Source organism: Agelaius phoeniceus, chromosome 2, assembly GCF_051311805.1.
Source record: "Agelaius phoeniceus isolate bAgePho1 chromosome 2, bAgePho1.hap1, whole genome shotgun sequence".
Taxonomy (NCBI): Eukaryota; Metazoa; Chordata; class Aves; order Passeriformes; family Icteridae; genus Agelaius; species Agelaius phoeniceus.
Genome location: NC_135266.1, coordinates 113,329,644 through 113,349,412, shown reverse-complemented (window position 1 = coordinate 113,349,412; position 19,769 = coordinate 113,329,644). Strand labels below are relative to the sequence as shown.

General features: G+C 44.4%; 1 protein-coding gene across 2 annotated transcripts; it reads right to left on the bottom strand.

Annotated features, from left to right (window-relative positions):
- Nucleotides 1–4,318: 4,318 nt before the first annotated feature.
- Nucleotides 4,319–18,889, bottom strand: STYXL2 (serine/threonine/tyrosine interacting like 2). 2 transcript variants are annotated; one of them, XM_077174563.1, is made up of 6 exons: nucleotides 17,805–18,889; nucleotides 16,964–17,104; nucleotides 14,357–14,451; nucleotides 13,304–13,535; nucleotides 12,329–12,546; nucleotides 4,319–10,417 (listed from the first exon to the last, which is right to left on the bottom strand). In XM_077174563.1, exons 2-6 carry the CDS (start codon nucleotides 17,083–17,085, stop codon nucleotides 7,590–7,592), a joined length of 3,495 nt encoding a protein of 1,164 aa, XP_077030678.1. In that variant the 5' UTR covers nucleotides 17,086–17,104; nucleotides 17,805–18,889; the 3' UTR covers nucleotides 4,319–7,589. The 2 variants fall into 2 exon arrangements, with proteins under 2 accessions (XP_077030678.1, XP_054484004.2); XM_054628029.2 differs by lacking the exon at nucleotides 17,805–18,889 and having other exon boundaries at nucleotides 16,964–17,166.
- Between the last annotated feature and the right edge of the window lie 880 nt (nucleotides 18,890–19,769).

Here is a 19,769-nt window from a genome sequence, read left to right as displayed (position 1 = left end):
CTGGGAGAAGAAGAAAACAGCTTTCATTTTAGCGAGTCATGATATTTATGGCCCTTTTATGGGTTTTGTTTGAAAATATAAAAGTAGATGGACTTAAATCTGTTTCAAAAGAAAGGAGATAGGGAGAGACAGAGCATATGAAGGGCACGTGGGTCTGAATCATCTGCCCACATTCAAAAAGAAATCAAACACCTTCTTTGTTTTAATATGGACCTCTTCTGCCACTCATGAGGATAATATCTGACCTTGTCTGGCATAGACCCTTTTATCCCTAATGACATACAAATTTTTTATGTACACTACCACCAAGAACACTCACCTTGGAATGAAACATGACAACTATTAAATTATGCAACTGCAGCACCATGCAACAGTTCAGGTGCGATTGCTTCCAGGAAGCAGACTTTCAGATCACATCTCCTGCAGAACTGAAAGCTTTATACTCTATTCCTGAGGGGCAACTGTCAGCTTCTGCTTGCTCACATACCAGTCTCATGTGGGCTTTTATCCATCCTATTTGTGGTGTCTGTTCAGCAACTGAGGTTGCACCCTTTTGAGGGCCTCCTGTTTTTCATAAGTGGAATCTCCTCTGACCCTTTGCCTCTAGGCAATATTTTTGATCCAATTCACAGACTGAGGAGCACATGCCTCGACATTATTGAGGGAGGGAAGTTTAAGTTGAAGAACTGGGGTTTGCTTTTAGTTTTGAACGTAGTTAGGCCTGTGGTCATTTTATGTGCTTTGGGAATGAACCTCCATAGGTTGTGACAGCTACTGGGATATTTCTATGAGCAAAATGTACAAAGCTCCCCATTAATTGGCAGTTTCATAAAAGGTATTGCAGTTTCATAAAGCTCTCCTCTCAAGCAAGGAGGGACAAATGTTCTGCCCAACTAATGGATGACTTCTGACTGGATCTGAGTTCAGCATGGAGTCATTGCAAAGATCAAATTGCTGGGATGGTCCATGAAGACAGAGCAGTCCTACTGTAGTAATTGCCAACTGGTGTTTACTGCATCTTTCTTTCATAGGGTGCCCTGCAATAATCAAATGGAGAGATCACAAATAGGCAAATTTTTAAAATTAGGCAAGAGGTGCCCTGAAGTGTAGAGCTGTAAAAAGTTCTTGCCGCCATTGTTATTTTCTATATCACTCATAAACCTGAAAACTCTTAAGACATTAAGCTGCAGGTTGATGGTGCTGGCAGCTGGGTGATGCTATAAAAATTACAGTTCCTTTAAATGTTTCTGTCCTCTAATTAGTATCACCTAAGTCTTGTTTCAGTTTTATGCCCACACACATGCCCTCCTGACTGGAGTCATCCTTCCTGTCATGGTTACTTGTGCAGAGTCCTTGGTAAGTTTGAATCAGGTTTTAAGATTTATTGATCTGGCCTTGTCCATTCTGTGGTGTGTTCTTTGATTTAATTTAATGACCATAAAGCATTCAGGCATGTTGGCATGAAGGGTGCACTGGAAAGAAATAAGTGATTGATTGATTGATTGATTGATTATGTAGAGACAATGTTCTCTTCATAGTTAACAATGAAGCTAGTTTTCTATTACACACATTTGTGTCTTCCTGGGCGCAGAGATCTTAACTAAAAGTAAACCAGTCTACCTGCAGATATGAATCAGATGTGGAAGCAGTTATGCTCTTGTGCAAGGATTAAAATTGTCTGTTTTAAAGATACATGCAAATAAAAATGAAATGCAATCCAGAGGGGAAGGTTCAAAGCACAAACAGGATGTCCCTTCTCCAGCTCTCTAAGACAGTTTTCACATCACCACACTTGGATAGTCCTGGGAAGAACTGAATTCGTATTGTTGCCTGCTTTTATAAGTCACAAATAATGTTTTCTGTTTATATCTGGGTGTGTTTTTGTTTGTGTGTGCACCCTGTGGCAGAGGTACAGCAGTCACATGAAAACACCAAGCTCAGAAGCCACTGAGTGGTTGTAACAGGAGGATAGCTAGAAACAACATGAAATCAGCTCCTGAATATGTTGAAATGTACCAAAGAACAAAAGGCAGCCTAAGAAAAAAAAAAACAACAAAAAAAACCCCAACAAACCAGAAAACAACAAAACCAACCACAATGACAGGGTGCTCATTCAAGCAGATTATGCCAGTATTGGCAATAGACAAGCTAAATACATGCACTTTGAACCTTTTTCAATTTATGACATGAACTACAGGGTTACAAATATTATTGGCATTTAAATTATTACTTCTGGGCAAATAAGTTAGAACCTTGCTGAAATGACTGGGGCAATTCACACATCATTTAGACCTATGCTCTCACCTCTCTAGAGAACAGTTTATTTGTTACACATACTTCCCATTCTGGAAGTTTTCTTCACAATTAGAACAGCCAGAGATCAGACCCACTTTCATTTTTCTACATGTCAAGTGAAATTCCAGAGAATAGGCAGGTAGCTCTCAAAGAGATTTTGCAGGATTACATGAGTATGCAGTGTCTGTTTCCAAGCCCCAGACTATATTAATCACATGCTTTCAGTACCTTTGTGGATTGTCTATAAATTTAGGAAGGTCATGGATATTGTGTTTTTACATTATAATGTCTATATTGAATGTATTCCAGCTACACCCTTTAAAGAAAGGCAGGCAATGCAACATAACCTCCCCAAATAAAACTTTTTGTCTCATAATTCACCTAACTCTCCACCACAGCTAATGTGTAAGCATTTCTCAAGGAGCTGTAAAGGAAGGAAATGGTGCTAAACTCCTTTTAAAATTATCCAGTCTGAGCTAGGGCTGCATGCAATAAATCACATTGTCCTGAAATTCCTAGATGGGGGAAATGGGCCATGGCCCCAGAGCTATCAGTATTACAATGCAAAATGCAGCTCCTACAGTAGGAATAACATATTTCTGGCACATTTCCACTTCCTTCAAACTTGCTTGTACCACACTGAATTCCCAGTCCAGCACTGATGTCATTTTATCATCGGCGTCCCACTAATGTCTCTCACTCTTTCCATTTCTCCCAGTCCCCTTCACATTTCTCACAGACTTGTGTAACTTCTTTATATCTCCTTTCTTCCCACAGATGTTGCCTCCTAACCTTTTCCCAGACATTGATACATCTAAACAAATTAATATTTTGCATTGGCCTCTCTGGCTTGCATTTGTATCTTCCTATGTCTGACCACTGTAGGTTCCCTTCTCAATTTGTCTATTGTCTTCAGATCTCTTTTTGAACATTTATCTCCTAGCTCTCTGACTTTCATCACTTTCTTATTTCTTACTTCAAGCAGATCAACATCAAATGGGTTTCTCTCTCATCTATCCCTGCTTAACTTCTTTGCTTCCCACATCCTCTGAGTTTCTACCTTGTTCAAAGGACATTAAGGAAACAGAGCAGGTAGAAATGGCAGGATAGCTGTGGAAAAATGCAGAAGGACTTAATGTGACAGAGGGATTGAGAACTAAGATGGCAGATGAAATTCAAGGCTAATAAATGTAAAACATTAGAAATAAGAAAACTTAACATATAAAACGATGATCTCATAGCTGACCATTGCCATCCAACAAGATTTGGTGTATAAAATAAATAGTTCTATGAAAACGTCACTCTGGTGCTCAGCAACAGCCAAAGGAACATACAGACTGTTAGCAGTCAATAGGGAAGGAACAGAAAAGAGAAAAAAAAGGTCAGCATGCCATAGGATAAATCCCTGCCACACCTGCACCCTGGATACTGCGTGAGGATTTGGTCCCTCATCTCAAACAGGACAAAACAGAACTAGAAAGTGTTCAGAGAAGAATGGCTAGGATAATGAAGAGACATGGGGCAGCCCCTATATGAGGAATAAGTAATTCAGGTAAAAAAACAGAGAATTAAGGATGGGACAGAATGACTGAAGGGGGGTAAAATCTCATGGGACATGTAGATACTAAACAGACACTAGATTGGCATTGAAGGCTAGTGGACAGAGAGATCAGAATAGGCAGAAAGAAGATGGCTTAGCATTTTGTGTGCAGTAACTTGTGGGACTTCTTGCTACAAGAGGTCACAGAGGCTAGTGGGTACAAGGCTATAGTGGTTATAACTCAAAAATTACTAGGCACTTACATACAAGGAAAACCTATTAAGGGCTATTAAATACAAAAATATCACACCTGGCTTAGGAAGGCCTTGAGTTGCAAATGATTAGAAGCTGGAAGATCATGCTGGGGAAATAACACTTTTATCACTGTATATATTCTTCCCTAGGTATTCGCTGTTGTTCTCTATCAGAGACAGGATATTGAGCCAGATGGACCTTTGGTCTGACCCCATACAGCCTTTCTTGTGTTTATATTCTTAACTGACCGTATGGATGCTCCTTTCACTTTCACCTTCCACTATACAATGCCAAAAAACCCCTCCTCCCTACAGCAGCAAACTGAGAGGGAAAAAAATATCAGTCCCAGCACATCTTTGCTGAAAAATCCTTCCTAGATAAATTTGGGTACTTATTTACTCTTTTAATCTACTGTCAGACTGGTGTCATTGCTGAAAAACCATTCACTCTGCAGCTCTGGTCACCTGAAACAATCTGTGCAGACCTCTCCCCTTTCAGCAATTCCTTATCTCCTTCTAAATTCTCATCTTAAAACCTGACTTTCTAGCCTGCCTTCAACCCCTCCATTTCTGTCTCTCCTGGTTATTGGTCTTATGACTGAATGCTTTAATATTTTCACCATGCAAGGTCTTTATGTCACTGTTTCATGTAATTTATACCTGTGAGCTGGAGCCTTTCCCATCTTGCTTTCAAGCACTGGCCATATACTGCATGGAGTCCAAAATGATCCCCACCCCCTTATTGCTTTGGGGGTTTGGCTTTATTAACAAGGATATAAGCAATAAGAAAATAAAGTTCAGCTATTTCTAAGGCTTCTCCCTCATGGCTGCTCAGCCAGCATCTTAGATGGCCTCTCCCCAGCAAACCATTTTTATCTCCCTTTTACACAAGTGAACTAATAAGCCACCTACATCAATGAGTCAGCAGAACCCACTTAACCCTTTCTCACAAGGGTCAAAACTCGCTATCAGGATGGTCTGGCTCAGACTTGTTACAGAACCATATTCTGCCCCTTGGTCTTGAATAATTTATTTGTGCAGCAGACCTAGATTAGTGTTTAAATCAAAATGCTGCCCAAACAAAGGCTGTGCTGTACAGTGCAAAATGAAACCAATTACTACATCATCTACTGCTCGTCTTTTACAGCGCGAGATGCCCCCTGCAGTACTGCAGAGGACAGGCTTGTCTGCTGGGAACATCCAGGCACAGGAAGCAGGAGAGGGATTTTTCAGAGGGAATCAGCTTTTGATAAAAAGTAAATTCAGTGCCAGAAGGTATTGCACACTTCCACTTTGATCCATCAAGACTTAAGACCTTTTCTAGGATGAAATTAAAGCAAGCTCCAAATATGTCTATGCAGAACTGTTTTCTGTGGAGCAACTTTACCAGGGATGAAGGAAAGAGGAAAATGCCTATCCTAACACGCACTGCAGAAATTCAATATAAATCCTCAGAATGTGGCTCAAGGCCTGGAATTTCACTACTTTAAAAATAACAACTCACAGAAATATACAGAAACAAGGGATGCATTGTATAATATATTATTTTATAGTAGAAGAGCATTATCAACCACAGAGCATCTCTGCATGCCTGAAACATTAGCACAACCATGTTCCTCATGTATTTCAGAAATGTAATCTGAGTTTACTAAAAAAAAAAAAACCCAAAACCCCAAAACAACCCACACAACTAAGTGATTTCTCTTATTTTTTCTACCTTTGTTACTGGTTAATCACCTGATTGTGAGACTCCATTCACCTGACAATAAGTAGCTATCATTTACCCCAGTCCTGGCTGTCAGAAAGAATCATCTTTATCTTCAGAGAAGCAGGGATAATGTCTGATCAGTGAGTTATAGTTGAGAGAAATGATTCTAAGTTTAGGAAAATTGCCAGCTGCATTTTGTTATCAGTAACCATTATTTAGATAGCATTGCTGATGTGTGTAGCGCCATACAGACAGGGACAAAGAGCAGGCCCTTGCCCTGTGGAGCTTGCTGTCTGTATTATACAATTAAAATAGGGAGAGGTACTAGCATAATGGTAATGGTGAGCTCTAAGCATCACAGTGGGAGAGAGAAGAGATTACAAGAAAAAGACAAACTTCCTGTGAGAGAGCACTACTGCATCATCCCTCCATTGTTGTTTTAGATTCAGCTCTGCCAGAGGGCTTTGTTGGTTCAAAATACAGTCTGTACAGAAGGGGGAACTGATAATTCCTGAGCCAAAGTCAGTAGAAACTGGCCTATGTGCTTATAAGAGAGAGGTGGAGGATGTTGACTGGTGAGGGTTGGGTGCTGTGGTGTGGAAAGACACACAAGTGATGCTGTGGCAAGCTCACAAGGCTCTGCGGGGCATGGAAAGACCCGAGGCTCTTAACCTGGAGTACTCAGTTACCATGGAGGCTGGGCTTCTTCCTGTGTAGCTCAGGATACAAAGAACACTTTAACTGTAAGATGCCATTTGAACCTACCTCCTAAAAACAAGCTTCCAGGTGCCACCTTCAAAGACACACAATTTCTCCTTAGGTGTACAGTATGTTACACCTATGGTCTAATGAAACAATTTTATTATGAGGTCAGTTTGTGTATTGCTCTTTTCTTTCAAGGCAATCATGTTGAAAATTAATCTGACTATAAACACAAAAGCACCAATTTAGCTGAGCTGCATACATAAACCAAACTGAAGTTAATACTCAGAAACCCAGCCTACACTAACACTAATCCTAACTCTATCTCTTTAACTACATCAAAAAATGATTTTTGGATGGCTGCTCATATTACTGTGTTTTTCCTTTGTTGACTTGAAGCTATTAGGAGGAACCAACCATACTGGAGCAGAGATGACCCTATCTAATGGAAAACAAGGAATACATTCATTACTGCACTTAACTTCTAAACAGGAAGCATTTTCTTTTTTCGAGTATTCTTTGCTTCTGCTACTTAGTAAAGTAAAACAGAACATGTATTCCCCTGAACTGTCTTACTTCTCTAGACATTCGTAAGGCTGGTGCAGAAAATGGAGCCTACCTGGTAATATCTTCTCAGTCGTATAAAGTAAAACTGATTAAGAGAAAAACATTCTTTAAGTTCCTAGAAAAGGCTGTTGGCTTCTTCCATTTATGATCAAAAAGATCCTAGAAAAAACATGTCCAGTCTTTAACAACACTAGGAAATTGAAATAACCAAAATGGGATGTGATTGGTCTTTTGACTTGAGGTGTCACCGTTACCTGCTTTTGCTGCTGAAACATCGTCTGGCTCCTAATGGCTTCTAACATTGTGTTCCTACCTACATTGATCATTTAATACCAGCATCTTCTTTCTGACAAACCACAAATACTTGCAGAACTTGACCTCTTCCCTTCATCGCTTTTGATTAAGAAGAGAACTATCTGCAGGAAATGCCCTACAAACCACAAAGGATTATCAAAAATATAATGATGAGTGAGTGATTCAGGGACTCTGTGGCTCTGCTTGTGTTCCTGTAGTCTGATCTTGGTCACTCTTCCCTTCTCCGCTGGAGCTTTGCTGTAGTTGCTTCTAGTCGGCTTCTCCAAGCAGCAATAATGGCATCATCATCCATCTCTTCTTCCTCTTCTTTGCGTGTGCTTCGCCTGTACTGAGAGACCTGCCTAGATGCAAACCTTTCTTCACTTTGCTCCACTTTTGCCTCCTTCTTTCCATCTTCTTCAGACTTTGAAAAGCTTTGTGTGAACTTTCTCTTTGCTCCACACTCTGACATGTCTGACCTGGCCTCCTCTTCACATGCCTCCACATGATGAGCTCTAACTCGGCTCTGTGTAGATGGTTCAGGGGATTCAGAGTCAAATGGTGGTTCAGGTGACTGGCTGAAAACATGCAGATCTGGGCTGCTTCCTCTGGAACTTGTCTCACTGACCCTTGACCTTGTGAACTTGTACATCTTTTTGTCCTCTTTTGCAGAAGCAGAGGAAAATCTTGACATGGTTCTCAGTGAATCTCCTGTTGACTCGTAGGAAGAACAGCTATCTAGCTCTTTTCTTTGGGATCTGCAGAATCTGTAACTGGATGTCTCAGAATCCATCTGTCTAACTTTGGATGATCTATATTTCTCTCTAGCTTTCTCAGTCTGATCATAATATGACGGTGGTTCTCTTTCTGCTTTCAGGTCATTGAGCCACTTGGTAATATCAGTATCTACCTCTGACTTTGGTACACCTGAGGTTGCAGGTTGACTGGACGGATCAAAGACTGCATCAGTTCTGTCAAAATCTGCTTGCAAGGGTCGCCTGTGGCTGTTTGTTGTACTCTCTCTGTCATCTTCTGTTTCATCTTCCTCTGCTTTGGTCACCTTTTTTTTAAATAAAGTGCTGCGTTTATTGTCTCTGATCACCTTTTCAATTTGATAGTCTGACATTTTTTCTCTCATTTCCATTTGCATCTCCTTCTCCTTCCTCCTGAGTTTCTTTAGGTCAACATCATCAGCAAAGAGGCTGTACAGTGGTTTGCTTGTCTGGGTCAGCTTCATGTTTGAAGTAGTCCCTTCTGTCCTTGCACTCACGGAGGTGTTGCAGGACAGCACAGACTGAGACTCCGCCCTGCGCAGGTCCTGCTGGTGGAGCTGAGAGGCAGCGAGGGATGAGCCACTCTGAGCACTGAGAAGAGAAACTTTGTCATCATCTGCACGCCTGCCAAGGTCTCCTGACAGGGAGGCCATGGCGGACGATGGACGGGACAGCATCAGGATCTCATTCTGCTTTTGAGCAATGGTTTCACTGACCACGTTAGCGATCCAGTTCTGAATGCTTGCCATGGATATTGTGTCACCTGGGCCAACTGGGAGATTGGGAAGGGGTATATTTGGCAGCTGCGTTGCTCCAGTACAACTCCTGGCCTGTGACAAAGATGAATGATTTGTCTGCATGCTCAGGGCAGAAGCTGCATCGTCAGCACCACTTGCAGAAGGTGCTGAAGACCAGAAAGCTGACAGGGGAATACTCCCACTCATTGTACTCTCTGTCTCCCAGCTGCACATGGACTGGCTTTCTTCTAAAATTTTCTTTGAACGCTCAAGGAGCTCTACACGCCTCTGCCTCTTTTTAGCTGAAGCAGAATCCTCAGTTTTGGCAAATTCCACAAATTCCTCCTTGCTGCTTTCACTGCCCACCTTCTTCTGCCGCTTCATTTTCCAAGCCTGGTAAGCAGTCAGATCAATATCTGACAAACTCTTCCCTTCTGTTTCCTCCTGACCTGCCTGGCTGCCATCCTCTGCTGGAGATGGTGCAGATGATGGTTCTAAATCCTTCTTGTGAAAGCCAAACTGGATCCTCTTGACCTTCCACCTTTCTAGAGGAGTCAACTTGTCCTTGTTCTTTTGGCAGAAATTGTAGAAGGAGCTACAGGAGGAGTCTGAAAACACACTCTCCTCATCCACATCCCTCTCCTTTCTTCCTGTTTCTGGGGACTGTCTTTCCCCACAGGTTTTATTCCTAGAATGATACCTCTGAGCAGCTTCTTTCTCAATCTCCAGAAGCCTCTGATTCCACATGTCCCAGGTGCTCTCAGAAGACATAGAGTCCGTGCGGCTCCTCCTCATCCTGCTAAAGCTACTGGCTTCCAGCTGCTTTTTTAGGGTTCGGATCTCAAAACTGCTCACGCTCTCAACATCACTGAATTCACCTGATGGGTAAGGTCTTCCTCCCATGCTGCATTCACCATCCTCCTCCCTGGCTGTACCCGCCATCTGGTATTTCTCATTTCTGCGCTGCCAGTCATGGATCCTCCGTTCCACATCCTCATCAGATTGTTCCTCTTCCTGATCCAGATGCTTTGGAGATGTTCTTCTTTCATAGTGAACTCCTGCTTCCTTTACAGATAGGCCTTGTTTCTTCCTCCATTCCTCATACAATTGTTCCTCTTCTTCCTCAGTGATCAGGGTGGAGTGTTTGGAAACCCAGCTAGTTTTTTCCACTGATGAAGAGCTCATAAAACTACCCAGAATGCTGCTGGTGTCCTCTTCTTCTACGGTGATGGAGTGGGCTTTGGCTCCCTTGATGCTCCCTGAGTCCCCAGCTCCAGACAGCCGTGAAGAAGTCCCTGCACAGGGAAGAGGACTTTGGTTTGGAGTCACGTCCTCATCTCCAGAACGCTCCAGCTCTCGCTCCTCCAAGAGCTGCTCATTGAGCTCCCGCAGCTGCTTCAGGAAGCCGTCGTTGGGGTAGATGGCACGTTTCTTCCTCAGGGTCATCAGAGCCTCCAGAACAGTCATGTGGTGGTAGATCATCAGGTAGGCAGCCACCAGCACAGCCGAGCGGCTGATCCCCATCTCACTGCTGACAAGGATTCTGCCTACAGACAGTGAATATGAAAGGCATCAGCTATTTCCAATAGCAGACAGGATGCTCTGGTATGTAGCACAAAAGCATTCTCTGCATAGTGTTAAAAACTACACTGATTATATGTTTCAGAGACTGAAACCAACACTAAATATTCACTAGCTTTACCTTAATAAAAATCTGGATATATACCAATAAAAAGCACATTAGTCTCAAAAACTGTGGGCAGGCACATTTCCAAACAATCCAAATAGTATTTGTATTTTCGCCTACACTCTTCACTTACTCAAGAAGTCAAAAAGCTTATAATAGGTATTAGAAAGGCAAGTGAGATATTCTTGAGTTGCTTGGTCAGACATTTAAGCTTTCCATGCTTTTTTCTCAATATGTAAAAAGTGAGATATTAGCATTAGCCTCCAGGAAGGTATTGGGAAGATAAGCAAGTAACTTATTTTTTCTATAAGGGACATTATAGGACTTAAACAACAATTTTATATTAATTTAATAATGTTTTTGCTAGAATCTAGATTGGTTTTTCAAGGTACCCTCAAACAATTACACTGAACACTGGCTGGAGGCCAAAGTCCTGTTACATCTTACAAGAACAGAACCAAGCAACTATCAGAAAAGAGCTGATTTTGACCCTGACAAACTGATCTAGATGCTTCAAACTAGTGGGACCCGCTGTCCTGCACCAGTAACTGTATGAGCAAGAATAAGAATCAAAACTGAGGATCTGCTTTATTTTATAGCATTTACTACCTCTTGCAGAAAACCAAGTTTTGGCACAGACAAATTGTTTGGGGTTTAAGTTACTTGTATGGCAAATTACAGCTAAAGAAAAGCTTGTAAATACAGAGAGAGTGTAAATGAGTCTTTGCTAGCTTGCAAACAACTGAAATTACTGCTTCTAAATGTGTGATAAACTCCTGTTTAATCAATCTGTTTGCACTGAAACTTAATGAAGCCAATTTAAGCATCAACTACAAGTGGTTTACCTAATGAACCTCTTCCTCCAATCCTGAAATCTCTTTAATAACTTAGCATCAAAAGTCTTGGTTGCCTTCCAAGTGTTTTACCAGTCAGCTGAGCCAATCTAACAGCTCACCAAGAGGGGGAGATCTCCTTCCTTTTATTTCTTCCAAGGCTCGTATGCCTTGGTGCATCCTCCTCGTGTTGTTGAGCTACTAAAACTGGCTCAATGTTCCTTGCATACTGACAAAACTTTACACTTTTCTTACTGTAACTACTCTTTGGAGGTTATCTGTTGCTTCTCTACAGAAATGAGATTAATTGACAATTTATATGAAGAGTATCAGTGAGGTCACAGACTCTGGTGCTTCTTTCAAAACTGAACTGCAAAAAGATATTTCTAACTGTCCACTGATGACCAGTGTGCACTGGAGGTCCACAGAATAACAGTTGCCATGGAATTGAAGTCCAGCAAATCTGACAAGCAGTCTGGGTATAGACACCCAGAGGTTCAACTCAGCCACTTGGATTGTTCTAGAAAATCAGCCTGGTTTATGGCATCATGGAGAAACTGGAATGTGCAGGGTACAGGAATATACCTATCTCTCTATTTATATAGTATTATAGACTATTAATATTTTTAAAAAATGTATTAGAGCAGGGATTCTACTCTTTGCTATAGTCAGTTTTTTTCAAATCAGCTGCAGGAGCTGACTTGCAGCCACTTTGAACCTGAAGCCATGGGGCTGCTGGGCTGCCTCCCCTTTCCAGTGTGCTCCCTCCTGTTTTGAATGAGACTGGGCAGGAATGGGAAGGAGGTGTTCACTGTCATGCAGAGGGCAAAGGCTCTGCCTTCTACCCCATTACAAATGTGGCATATCAGCTGTTATCAGAGTAAGGTTTCTCCCTGTTGATTCCCAAGCAACCTGGAACCACTTCAATCTCCTCTTACCTCTGTAAGTCAGCAGGGCTTCGTCAAGGAACTCTGCAGCTGGGCGGAAGTATTTGGAGATATCCGTATCTGGAAAATCATCCACTTCAATGCCCAGGTACTGGATATTGAGACCATTGTAGAAACTTGCTCCTGTGTAGACACCTGTGCCATGAGCTGCATTCAGGACATGGGTGATCCCCAGTCTCTTCAAACGGCTTTTGTTCACTGCAACGCTTCTGCAGAAAAGGAAAAAAAATGTTAGATATCAGTGCTCCTATTTTAGGTGGGAAAACAGCTGCATGCTATAAGGTCTACATCACTCCCAGTCCATGTAACTCATTCAGCATGGGGCACCACTCAGACCTTAATGTCCTTTGAGAATTCTACAGGTATCTCTTTCCAATACTCACTGTGAAAATAAAACAAGAATCCTGCATTCAAACAGCCATATGCTCTGGTTCCACTCCAGCTTGGTTTGAAACTCATACTGCCATCCTAGGATCAGACCATGTACTTATTTATCAATTTTTACCACTCCACAATTGATGCTTTACTCTATATCCCCTTCTAATTCTGTCTCGTCACTTACACAGGTATCTCATATAGCAGAACAATGGTACAGGAGACCTAATCAGGTTTACTTGACATTTGCTTTGGCATTACCTTTTAAACTCCCGTTTACATACCAAAGACTTTAGTTCTAATTTTAGGGCCAAATTCCAATTAGAACAGTGGAATTTGGGCTTATTTGTCTTTTCCTCTCTTAAACGATGTTGAAGCATCTAAACAGAATAGGAAAGCTGGTGATTCTATTCCAGAAGTATTTACTTTCCAGTGCATAGAGATTTCTGTGAGCACAGTCTGAAAAACACTTTAGGGCTCTCTAGGGATGAAAGGTATTAGATGCATGTAATACATGTTATGCCTTCAATGGTTCCATTTGACCCTTTACTGGGAATCTCGTGCAGCTTGATGACAGAAGCCGACACTCACTTTTCTGCTATGAAGACATTAGGCCAGACTTCATCCACAGCGTCCCTGGGGGTCTCCAGCCTGTCCTTCACAAGTGCCCTCTGCAAGTCCATCACACATGGCGTGTTAAACAAGCTGGTGTCATCAATCTTCTCCTTAACTCGGTTGTACAGGTCTTCCACCATCAGCTGCTGCGCAGACTCCAACATCCTGGGACACACCGAGTCCACCCTGACGTCCTTTGTCTTCAGCTCTGGAATAAACTGACATTGTAACTAAGAGCACACAAAACCAATGCAAATGTATGAGCTATCCTTACTTGTGCCTGGGACAAGCCTTGTGGCTTTTCTTCCCCAGAAATATCACCCTGTTCTGTCTGCAATGTGGGCAGGTACGTGTTCACTAGCAGCCGCCTCAGGGTAATCAGCAATGAGAAGGGCACATTACACTCAGCCCCACACTGGCCAAAGGCCTGGGAGCTAAGGGCACCCTTATTCCAGGCCCAGAAGAGGGGAAGTGGAGAGGGAGCTGCTGGGCTCTTCTCCCTGGTATCCAGTGGTCAGACATGTGGGAATGGTTCAAAGCTGAGCTGGGGAGATTCGGACTCGACAGAGAGAAGCACTTTTTCTCTAAGAGGGTGGTCAAACCCTGGAACAGGCTTCCTAGGGAGGTGGTTAATGCCCTATCCTTGACAGTGTTTAAGAGATGCTGGACTGTGCCTTAATAATATGATTTAACTTTTGGTCAGCCCTGATAGTTGGACTTAGATGATCATGTTTAATGTCCTTTAATCTGAAATACTCCATTTTGTTCTGTTCTATTCCATTCTAGTCTGATTTAGTTTGTTGCAGCAAGCAACCAGCACTCAAACTTTTACCCCTGCAGTACACAATTCTGCCACAGATTCATTGCACAGCTTCAAAGGAAGTCACCAAACCTTTCTGTAAGTTGTTCTTTCTTTCTCTATTTCAGATGGAGTTTTCTCATAAGAGCTTTTTTATCATTTAGGATCTGTAGATGAGAAAGGCAAAACAAGTGCAACTGCAGGTCTCTGTAACTTACATAGTCTCTTACCTTCACTGATGATTTGTTTGGCAGCCACAGCAGATGACAGATGGATTGGATCCATGAAGATGCTCTCTGTGTCAGTGTCTGATATCATGGAATACCTGCCAACCAACCACACTGCCTGTTAGGCAAATGCCCTCCACTGGGATCCCATCCCCAGGACTTCAGCCCTCTTCACCCATTCCAGAGGGGAACAGCAGGGAACTGGAGCAGGGAGGATTCTTTGATTGTAGAAAGGAAGTTCCAGCTCTTCTCCCAATCTCATTCCCACCCTGATCTCTAGCATGGCACTACAGGCTTCAAAGATGCCTTGGCATCCAGTGTTTGCAGGATGTACACAGGTCCCATGGGGAGAAGCTGCAGTGAGTGCGATCAGATTGCCTGGTGGAGGAGTTTATGGGCAGAGAAGATCAGTGTCTGGTTTGAGACTGGGAGGGGATGGATCACAAAAAATAGTCTCACAAGTAACTCCCACTTAGAGAGACAGACATAAACATGGCTCTAACTAGAATTTATTGAGTAATTCAAAACAGATTGCACTAGAAAACAGTTGGGTTTTCTTTTTGCCAGTTAATTGCCTGCAAGCATCCTTTGAGTTACCACAAGCTGCAGTGCAAGCACTGAGATTGAAGCCCATGAATCTCTCCCTCAGTACTTTGTACCTTGGGCACTTCAGAGCATGAACCTGTGATCAGTCTCTCCACTCACTCATTGTTGTGTAACTGTGGGTCAGAAACCACTACAACATCCACAAACACCTTTGAAGTGTTATTTTACACAGTGTAATAAGTTTTTGTTAATCAAAAAAGGCCACAACCTTAAAAACAAATATATTTCCCTCTGGATCCACCTATACAGTCCAAGAAGATTCAGTCTCTCAGTTAGACCATCTTAACAAAATATTTTACAGGGCTTTTTCCCTGATCTACACCCTCTACACTGCCTTCCAAATAGATGGTACAAATCACTAGGACAAGTTTGCTGCCATCACAGAAGCTCTCTGGCACTGCAAGGCTTGCAGACTTGCAATGCACTGTTTGTTTTTGTTTAATTAAAGCAGGAGAGGGAAGGTGATTAATATGCAGTCAGGGTGCAGCAGTGTCTGGAGAGCTGAACTGCTTTCAGGCTCCAGAATCAAAACAGAGGGCACAGCCATCGGACACCACTTAACAGGCTCATCCAGGCCATTTAGCTGAGTTCCAGCACTTGTCAACCGTGACTGCAAGTAATCCTTTTCTAGTTCTTCAAAGGAGTTTACGAGATGAGCAAGGGGAGTCTCAGTCTCATTTACAGGAGCTGACACAAATTTGCAGCTATGCCCTGCCTTCGATTCCTTCTGCTGTAAAGGCTACCTCCAAGCTCAATAAAAAGGCAGCAGTTGGCAATAATCTGCCACCACAGGCTCAACATGTTTTACCTGTAGCTGCCCTGAGCTTCTGTGAAACACAGATCTGCCCAAGCCTGGGTCTTTCAAGCACCCCCTTCTGCCTGGGAAGGATCTTGCCATTTTCATCACTGTGTTTTGCCACTGACAGCAAGAAAAAAGGGAAGGGAAGGGAAGGGAAGGGAAGGGAAGGGAAGGGAAGGGAAGGGAAGGGAAGGGAAGGGAAGGGAAGGGAAGGGAAGGGAAGGGAAGGGAAGGGAAGGGAAGGGAAGGGAAGGGAAGGGAAGGGAAGGGAAGGGAAGGGAAGGGAAGGGAAGGGAAGGGAAGGGAATAAACTGGAGAGATGTTTCTGTTCATTTTGAGTGACTGATGAGCAGTAGGAGAGAGCTCAATACATAATTTTACAATACATAATTTTACTTTATGTGAGCTCAGTGATCTTCCTAAACAATTTTGAAATCCATGTGGTTAAATGAAATAAGTACTCAATTATTCTGCAGTTAGTCCCACAGTTAGCAGGAAACATTTCATAACCTCCTACAAGGGACACTGGGGAAGGTTCTTTTTAAACTCTATTCCTGCTCCCTGCTTTCAGCTAAAGTATCTCAAAGGTTACAGAAAGCCCTGCAGAGCATTTTGCTTTAGGAAAAGAGAACAGAGGGGTGTATTTTTCCTTGTGTTAAGAGAAAACACATCTAATCATGCTTGTTTTGCTTGAGGTAACTCAATTTCTGCTTGTGCAGTGACAGTCTCCTGTTCAGTGCCTGAAGCCTGTAGCTAAAGTTGGTTCTGAATCAAACCCAAATCCCAAGACCTTTGGTCTTTCTGTGACTGGCAAAGCCTAATATCAACATTCAATAAATCCACAAGTCCTTATAAATGGACATAAAGATGAAGCTGAATTTGTGAAGAGTTGAAATAGGATCAGAAGTTTCAGCAGAGGGGTATGAGAAGGTGAGACAGGGAAGAGGGACACCAGCAGCCCATAGTAATCCTTCCTGCAGTTTATCCCTGCTGCACTCTCCCAGCAGGGTGGATTAATTAGTGCAGGAGTCCTATCTCTGCAGGCTCTGTGTGAGTGGCACACTGACCCCACCTCAGGAAGGGCAGGGAATCCCCGGGCTCAGCTTGGCCCAAGTGCCAGGGTGGAGGGGAGGAAGGAAGGGAAGCAGGGAAGGGCATTAGCTCCCACGTGCTGCCAGGAGCCCTGGCAGTGCCTGTGCACTCACCGGCTGGGCGAGGGGCTGCGCAGGTAATGGGCCTGCACGGCCTTCACGTCCGGGCCCTCCTCCTCCTCCTCCTCCTGCGGCACCGCCGGCTCCTCACTGTCCGAGTCTCTGCCGCTGGCCATGGCGGCTGCTGGGGATCCGCTACAAGGAGCAGGGCAGCAGGGAGAGCCATTACACAGGGCTGCAGGAGGCCGGTCCCTGGCTCTGGGGCACAAGTGGCAGGGGGGTACAGCAGAAGGGTTCCCACTCTGCTCCTGGGAGGAGCCCTTTCCACAAGGGCTGCGCTGGCTCCTCTCACAGGGCACCTGCCATTCCCAGGGCCTCATGCAGCTCCCTGGCTGCTGCCCAGCGAGCGCCAATGCTCTTCTGCCTGTGAGTAAGGGTGCTGGAAGGCCAGGAAGGAAGGGGTGGCAGGGCAGAAACTCTATACTCGCCTGACCGACCGCACGAGGTGGCTGGAAGGAGCTGTACTCAGCCAGAGCCGGCCTAGAAGGAGGGTCAGGGGCAAGAAACATGAGACCTCGTGTCCCCAAAATGAAATGCTCCTAAAGCTTAAGGCCAACGGAGCTTGAAGGCTTGGGACTTTGTCCTTGTAATCCTTTGTGTGGAGGCTGCTGTTCTCACCCTGGGTGTGGGAGACCGAGGCCACCACAGCTCAGTCAGGAACATGGAAACACAGCACCAACACTTGTCCTGGCCCAGGCAGAGGGACCCTTGCCTCAGTGCCACAAGAGGCAGCGGCAGCCCCCACGGGCCCGGCAGCCAGGCTCGGGCCGGAGGATGGCGGCCGCGTGGTCACTCACGGGGCAGCGAGCAGGGTGAGCAAGGAAAGGGAACTTACCCCTGTGCCTGATGGCTCCACTGGGGGTCCCTGCTGGCAGCACGGCAAAGGAGTCCACTGAAGACAGCAAGGAGCAGTACTGAGGGGGAAAGCAACCAGCTGCCCCCCTCTCAGTCTCTCTACTGCTTCTTCATCGAGGGGCAGGACAACTGTTGGCACCAAACCTTTATCAGCTTTCTAAATATAGCTGTCGTGACACTGGCTGCTGGATTGCACAGGGAAGGAATTCAGTGCCTCACAGAGAGCAGCTGGTCAAGCACTTAACTCCTTCCCTGCTGTGGGCTGGATCGTTTCTCAGTTGCAGAAAGAGTCCAGAGGCAGTGAGGCTGGACCTCTGCCTGCAGAGAGCCTCCAGGCAAGGGGGATCCCACAGGGCACAAACTGAAATGCAGGTATGACCTCTGATATCCTTGGGAAATGCAGTGCAGGCTGAACCCACTCCAACCTAAGGGAAAGTAAGCTACCTGTCAGCTACCTGGGCTTCTGCATTGACTTTGGCATGGTCCCACACAACATTCTTACCTCTCATTTGGAGAGAGGTGGATTTGATTGATGGACTATTTGATGGATAAAGAAGTGGCTGGATGGGATCCAAATACAGTCAAAGGCTCAGCATCCCAACAGGGATTGTGAACAAGTGGTGTCCCTCAGGATCCTGCACTGGGACCAGTACTGCTCAGTGTCTTTAATAACGACACAGACAGCGAGACTGAGTCACACTCAGGAATTCCTCAGAGGACACCACGCTGAGTGGTGCCCTAGATTCAGTAGGGGCAGGAATGCCATACAGGGGAGAAGTGGGCCCATGTGAGCCTCACTAAATTCAACAGGGCCAAGTGCAAGATCCTACATCTGGGTTGGGGCAGTTCTCATTATCAGTACAGGCTGGGGATGAATGGATCCAGAGCAGCCTGGAGGAGAGGGATTTGAGAGTATTGGTGGGTGAGCAACTGGATGTGACCCAGCCCATAATGCCAACCATATGCATCAGAAGTGTGACCTGCAGGTCAGAGGAGGGGTTTGTCCCACTCTGCTCCTGTGAAACCCCACCTGGAGTACAACACTCAGCTCTGGAGCCCCTAGCACAAAACACAGACCTCTTGGAGAGGGTCCACAGGAGGGCTAAAAGCTGATCAGAAGGCTGGAACACTTCTGTGGAGCAAGGCTGACAGAGTCAGGTCTGTTCATCCTGGAGAAGGTTCTAGGGAGACCTTATTGCAGCCTTTCTGTACTTGAAGGGGATTTTATAACAAAGAGGGAGAGAGACAGTGATGGAACAAAGGGCAATGAATTTAAACTAAGAAGGTAGCTTAGTTTAAATAAAAGGAAGAAATTCTTTATGAGGATGGTGAGGCATTGGAAGAGATTGCCCAGAGAAGTTGTAGATGCCCCATCCCTCAAGTGTCCAAGGCCAGGTTGGGTGGAGTTTTGAGAAACCTGGTCTGGTGAAAAATGTTCCTGCTTGTGGATGATCTTTAAAGGTCCCTTCAGACCCAAATGATTCTGTTCTGTGGTTGTAAAATAGCTGATGTTTGTTCTTAGAAGAGCTAGGACTGAGCCACACTGTGTGTTCTCCGATGCCTTTTCAAAAAGGAAGTTTCTAGTTCCCACCTCCTGATCCCCCAGGAAAGCTCATGGGCCAGGCTGGCCCAGGAAAGAACCAGATGAAAGTGTGAGTGTTGTTTATCTGTACTGGGGGCTCCAGTTGTGAGTCATGCAGAAACACCCCACTGTCAATTCCCTTTGCAAACAAACAAGCAAACCAGAAAGGAGTGGAAAATGAAACTCACCTGCCTCATACCAGAGATACCTTTGGTGTTGTATCATGCTGGGCCTGCACATCTCCTTCCTTCTTGCTTGAGTGCTGCTTCCCCACGCGGGGAAGGGAGCTGTGTCTGTAGGGATGCCACAGCATGGCAAGGAAGAGCTGTGACACAGCCACTCAAGCCTTGGTGTGCTCACAGC

Coding starts and splice junctions, on each gene's coding strand:
- STYXL2 (XM_077174563.1), bottom strand. CDS start 17,085: ATGGCCAGCGGCAGAGACTCGGACAGTGAGGAGCCGGCGGTGCCGCAG. Junction 14,452..16,963: donor CGCAGCCCCTCGCCCAGCCG/GTGAGTGCACAG, acceptor GTTGGTTGGCAG/GTATTCCATGATATCAGACA. Junction 13,536..14,356: donor CAAACAAATCATCAGTGAAG/GTAAGAGACTAT, acceptor AGTTTATTCCAG/AGCTGAAGACAAAGGACGTC.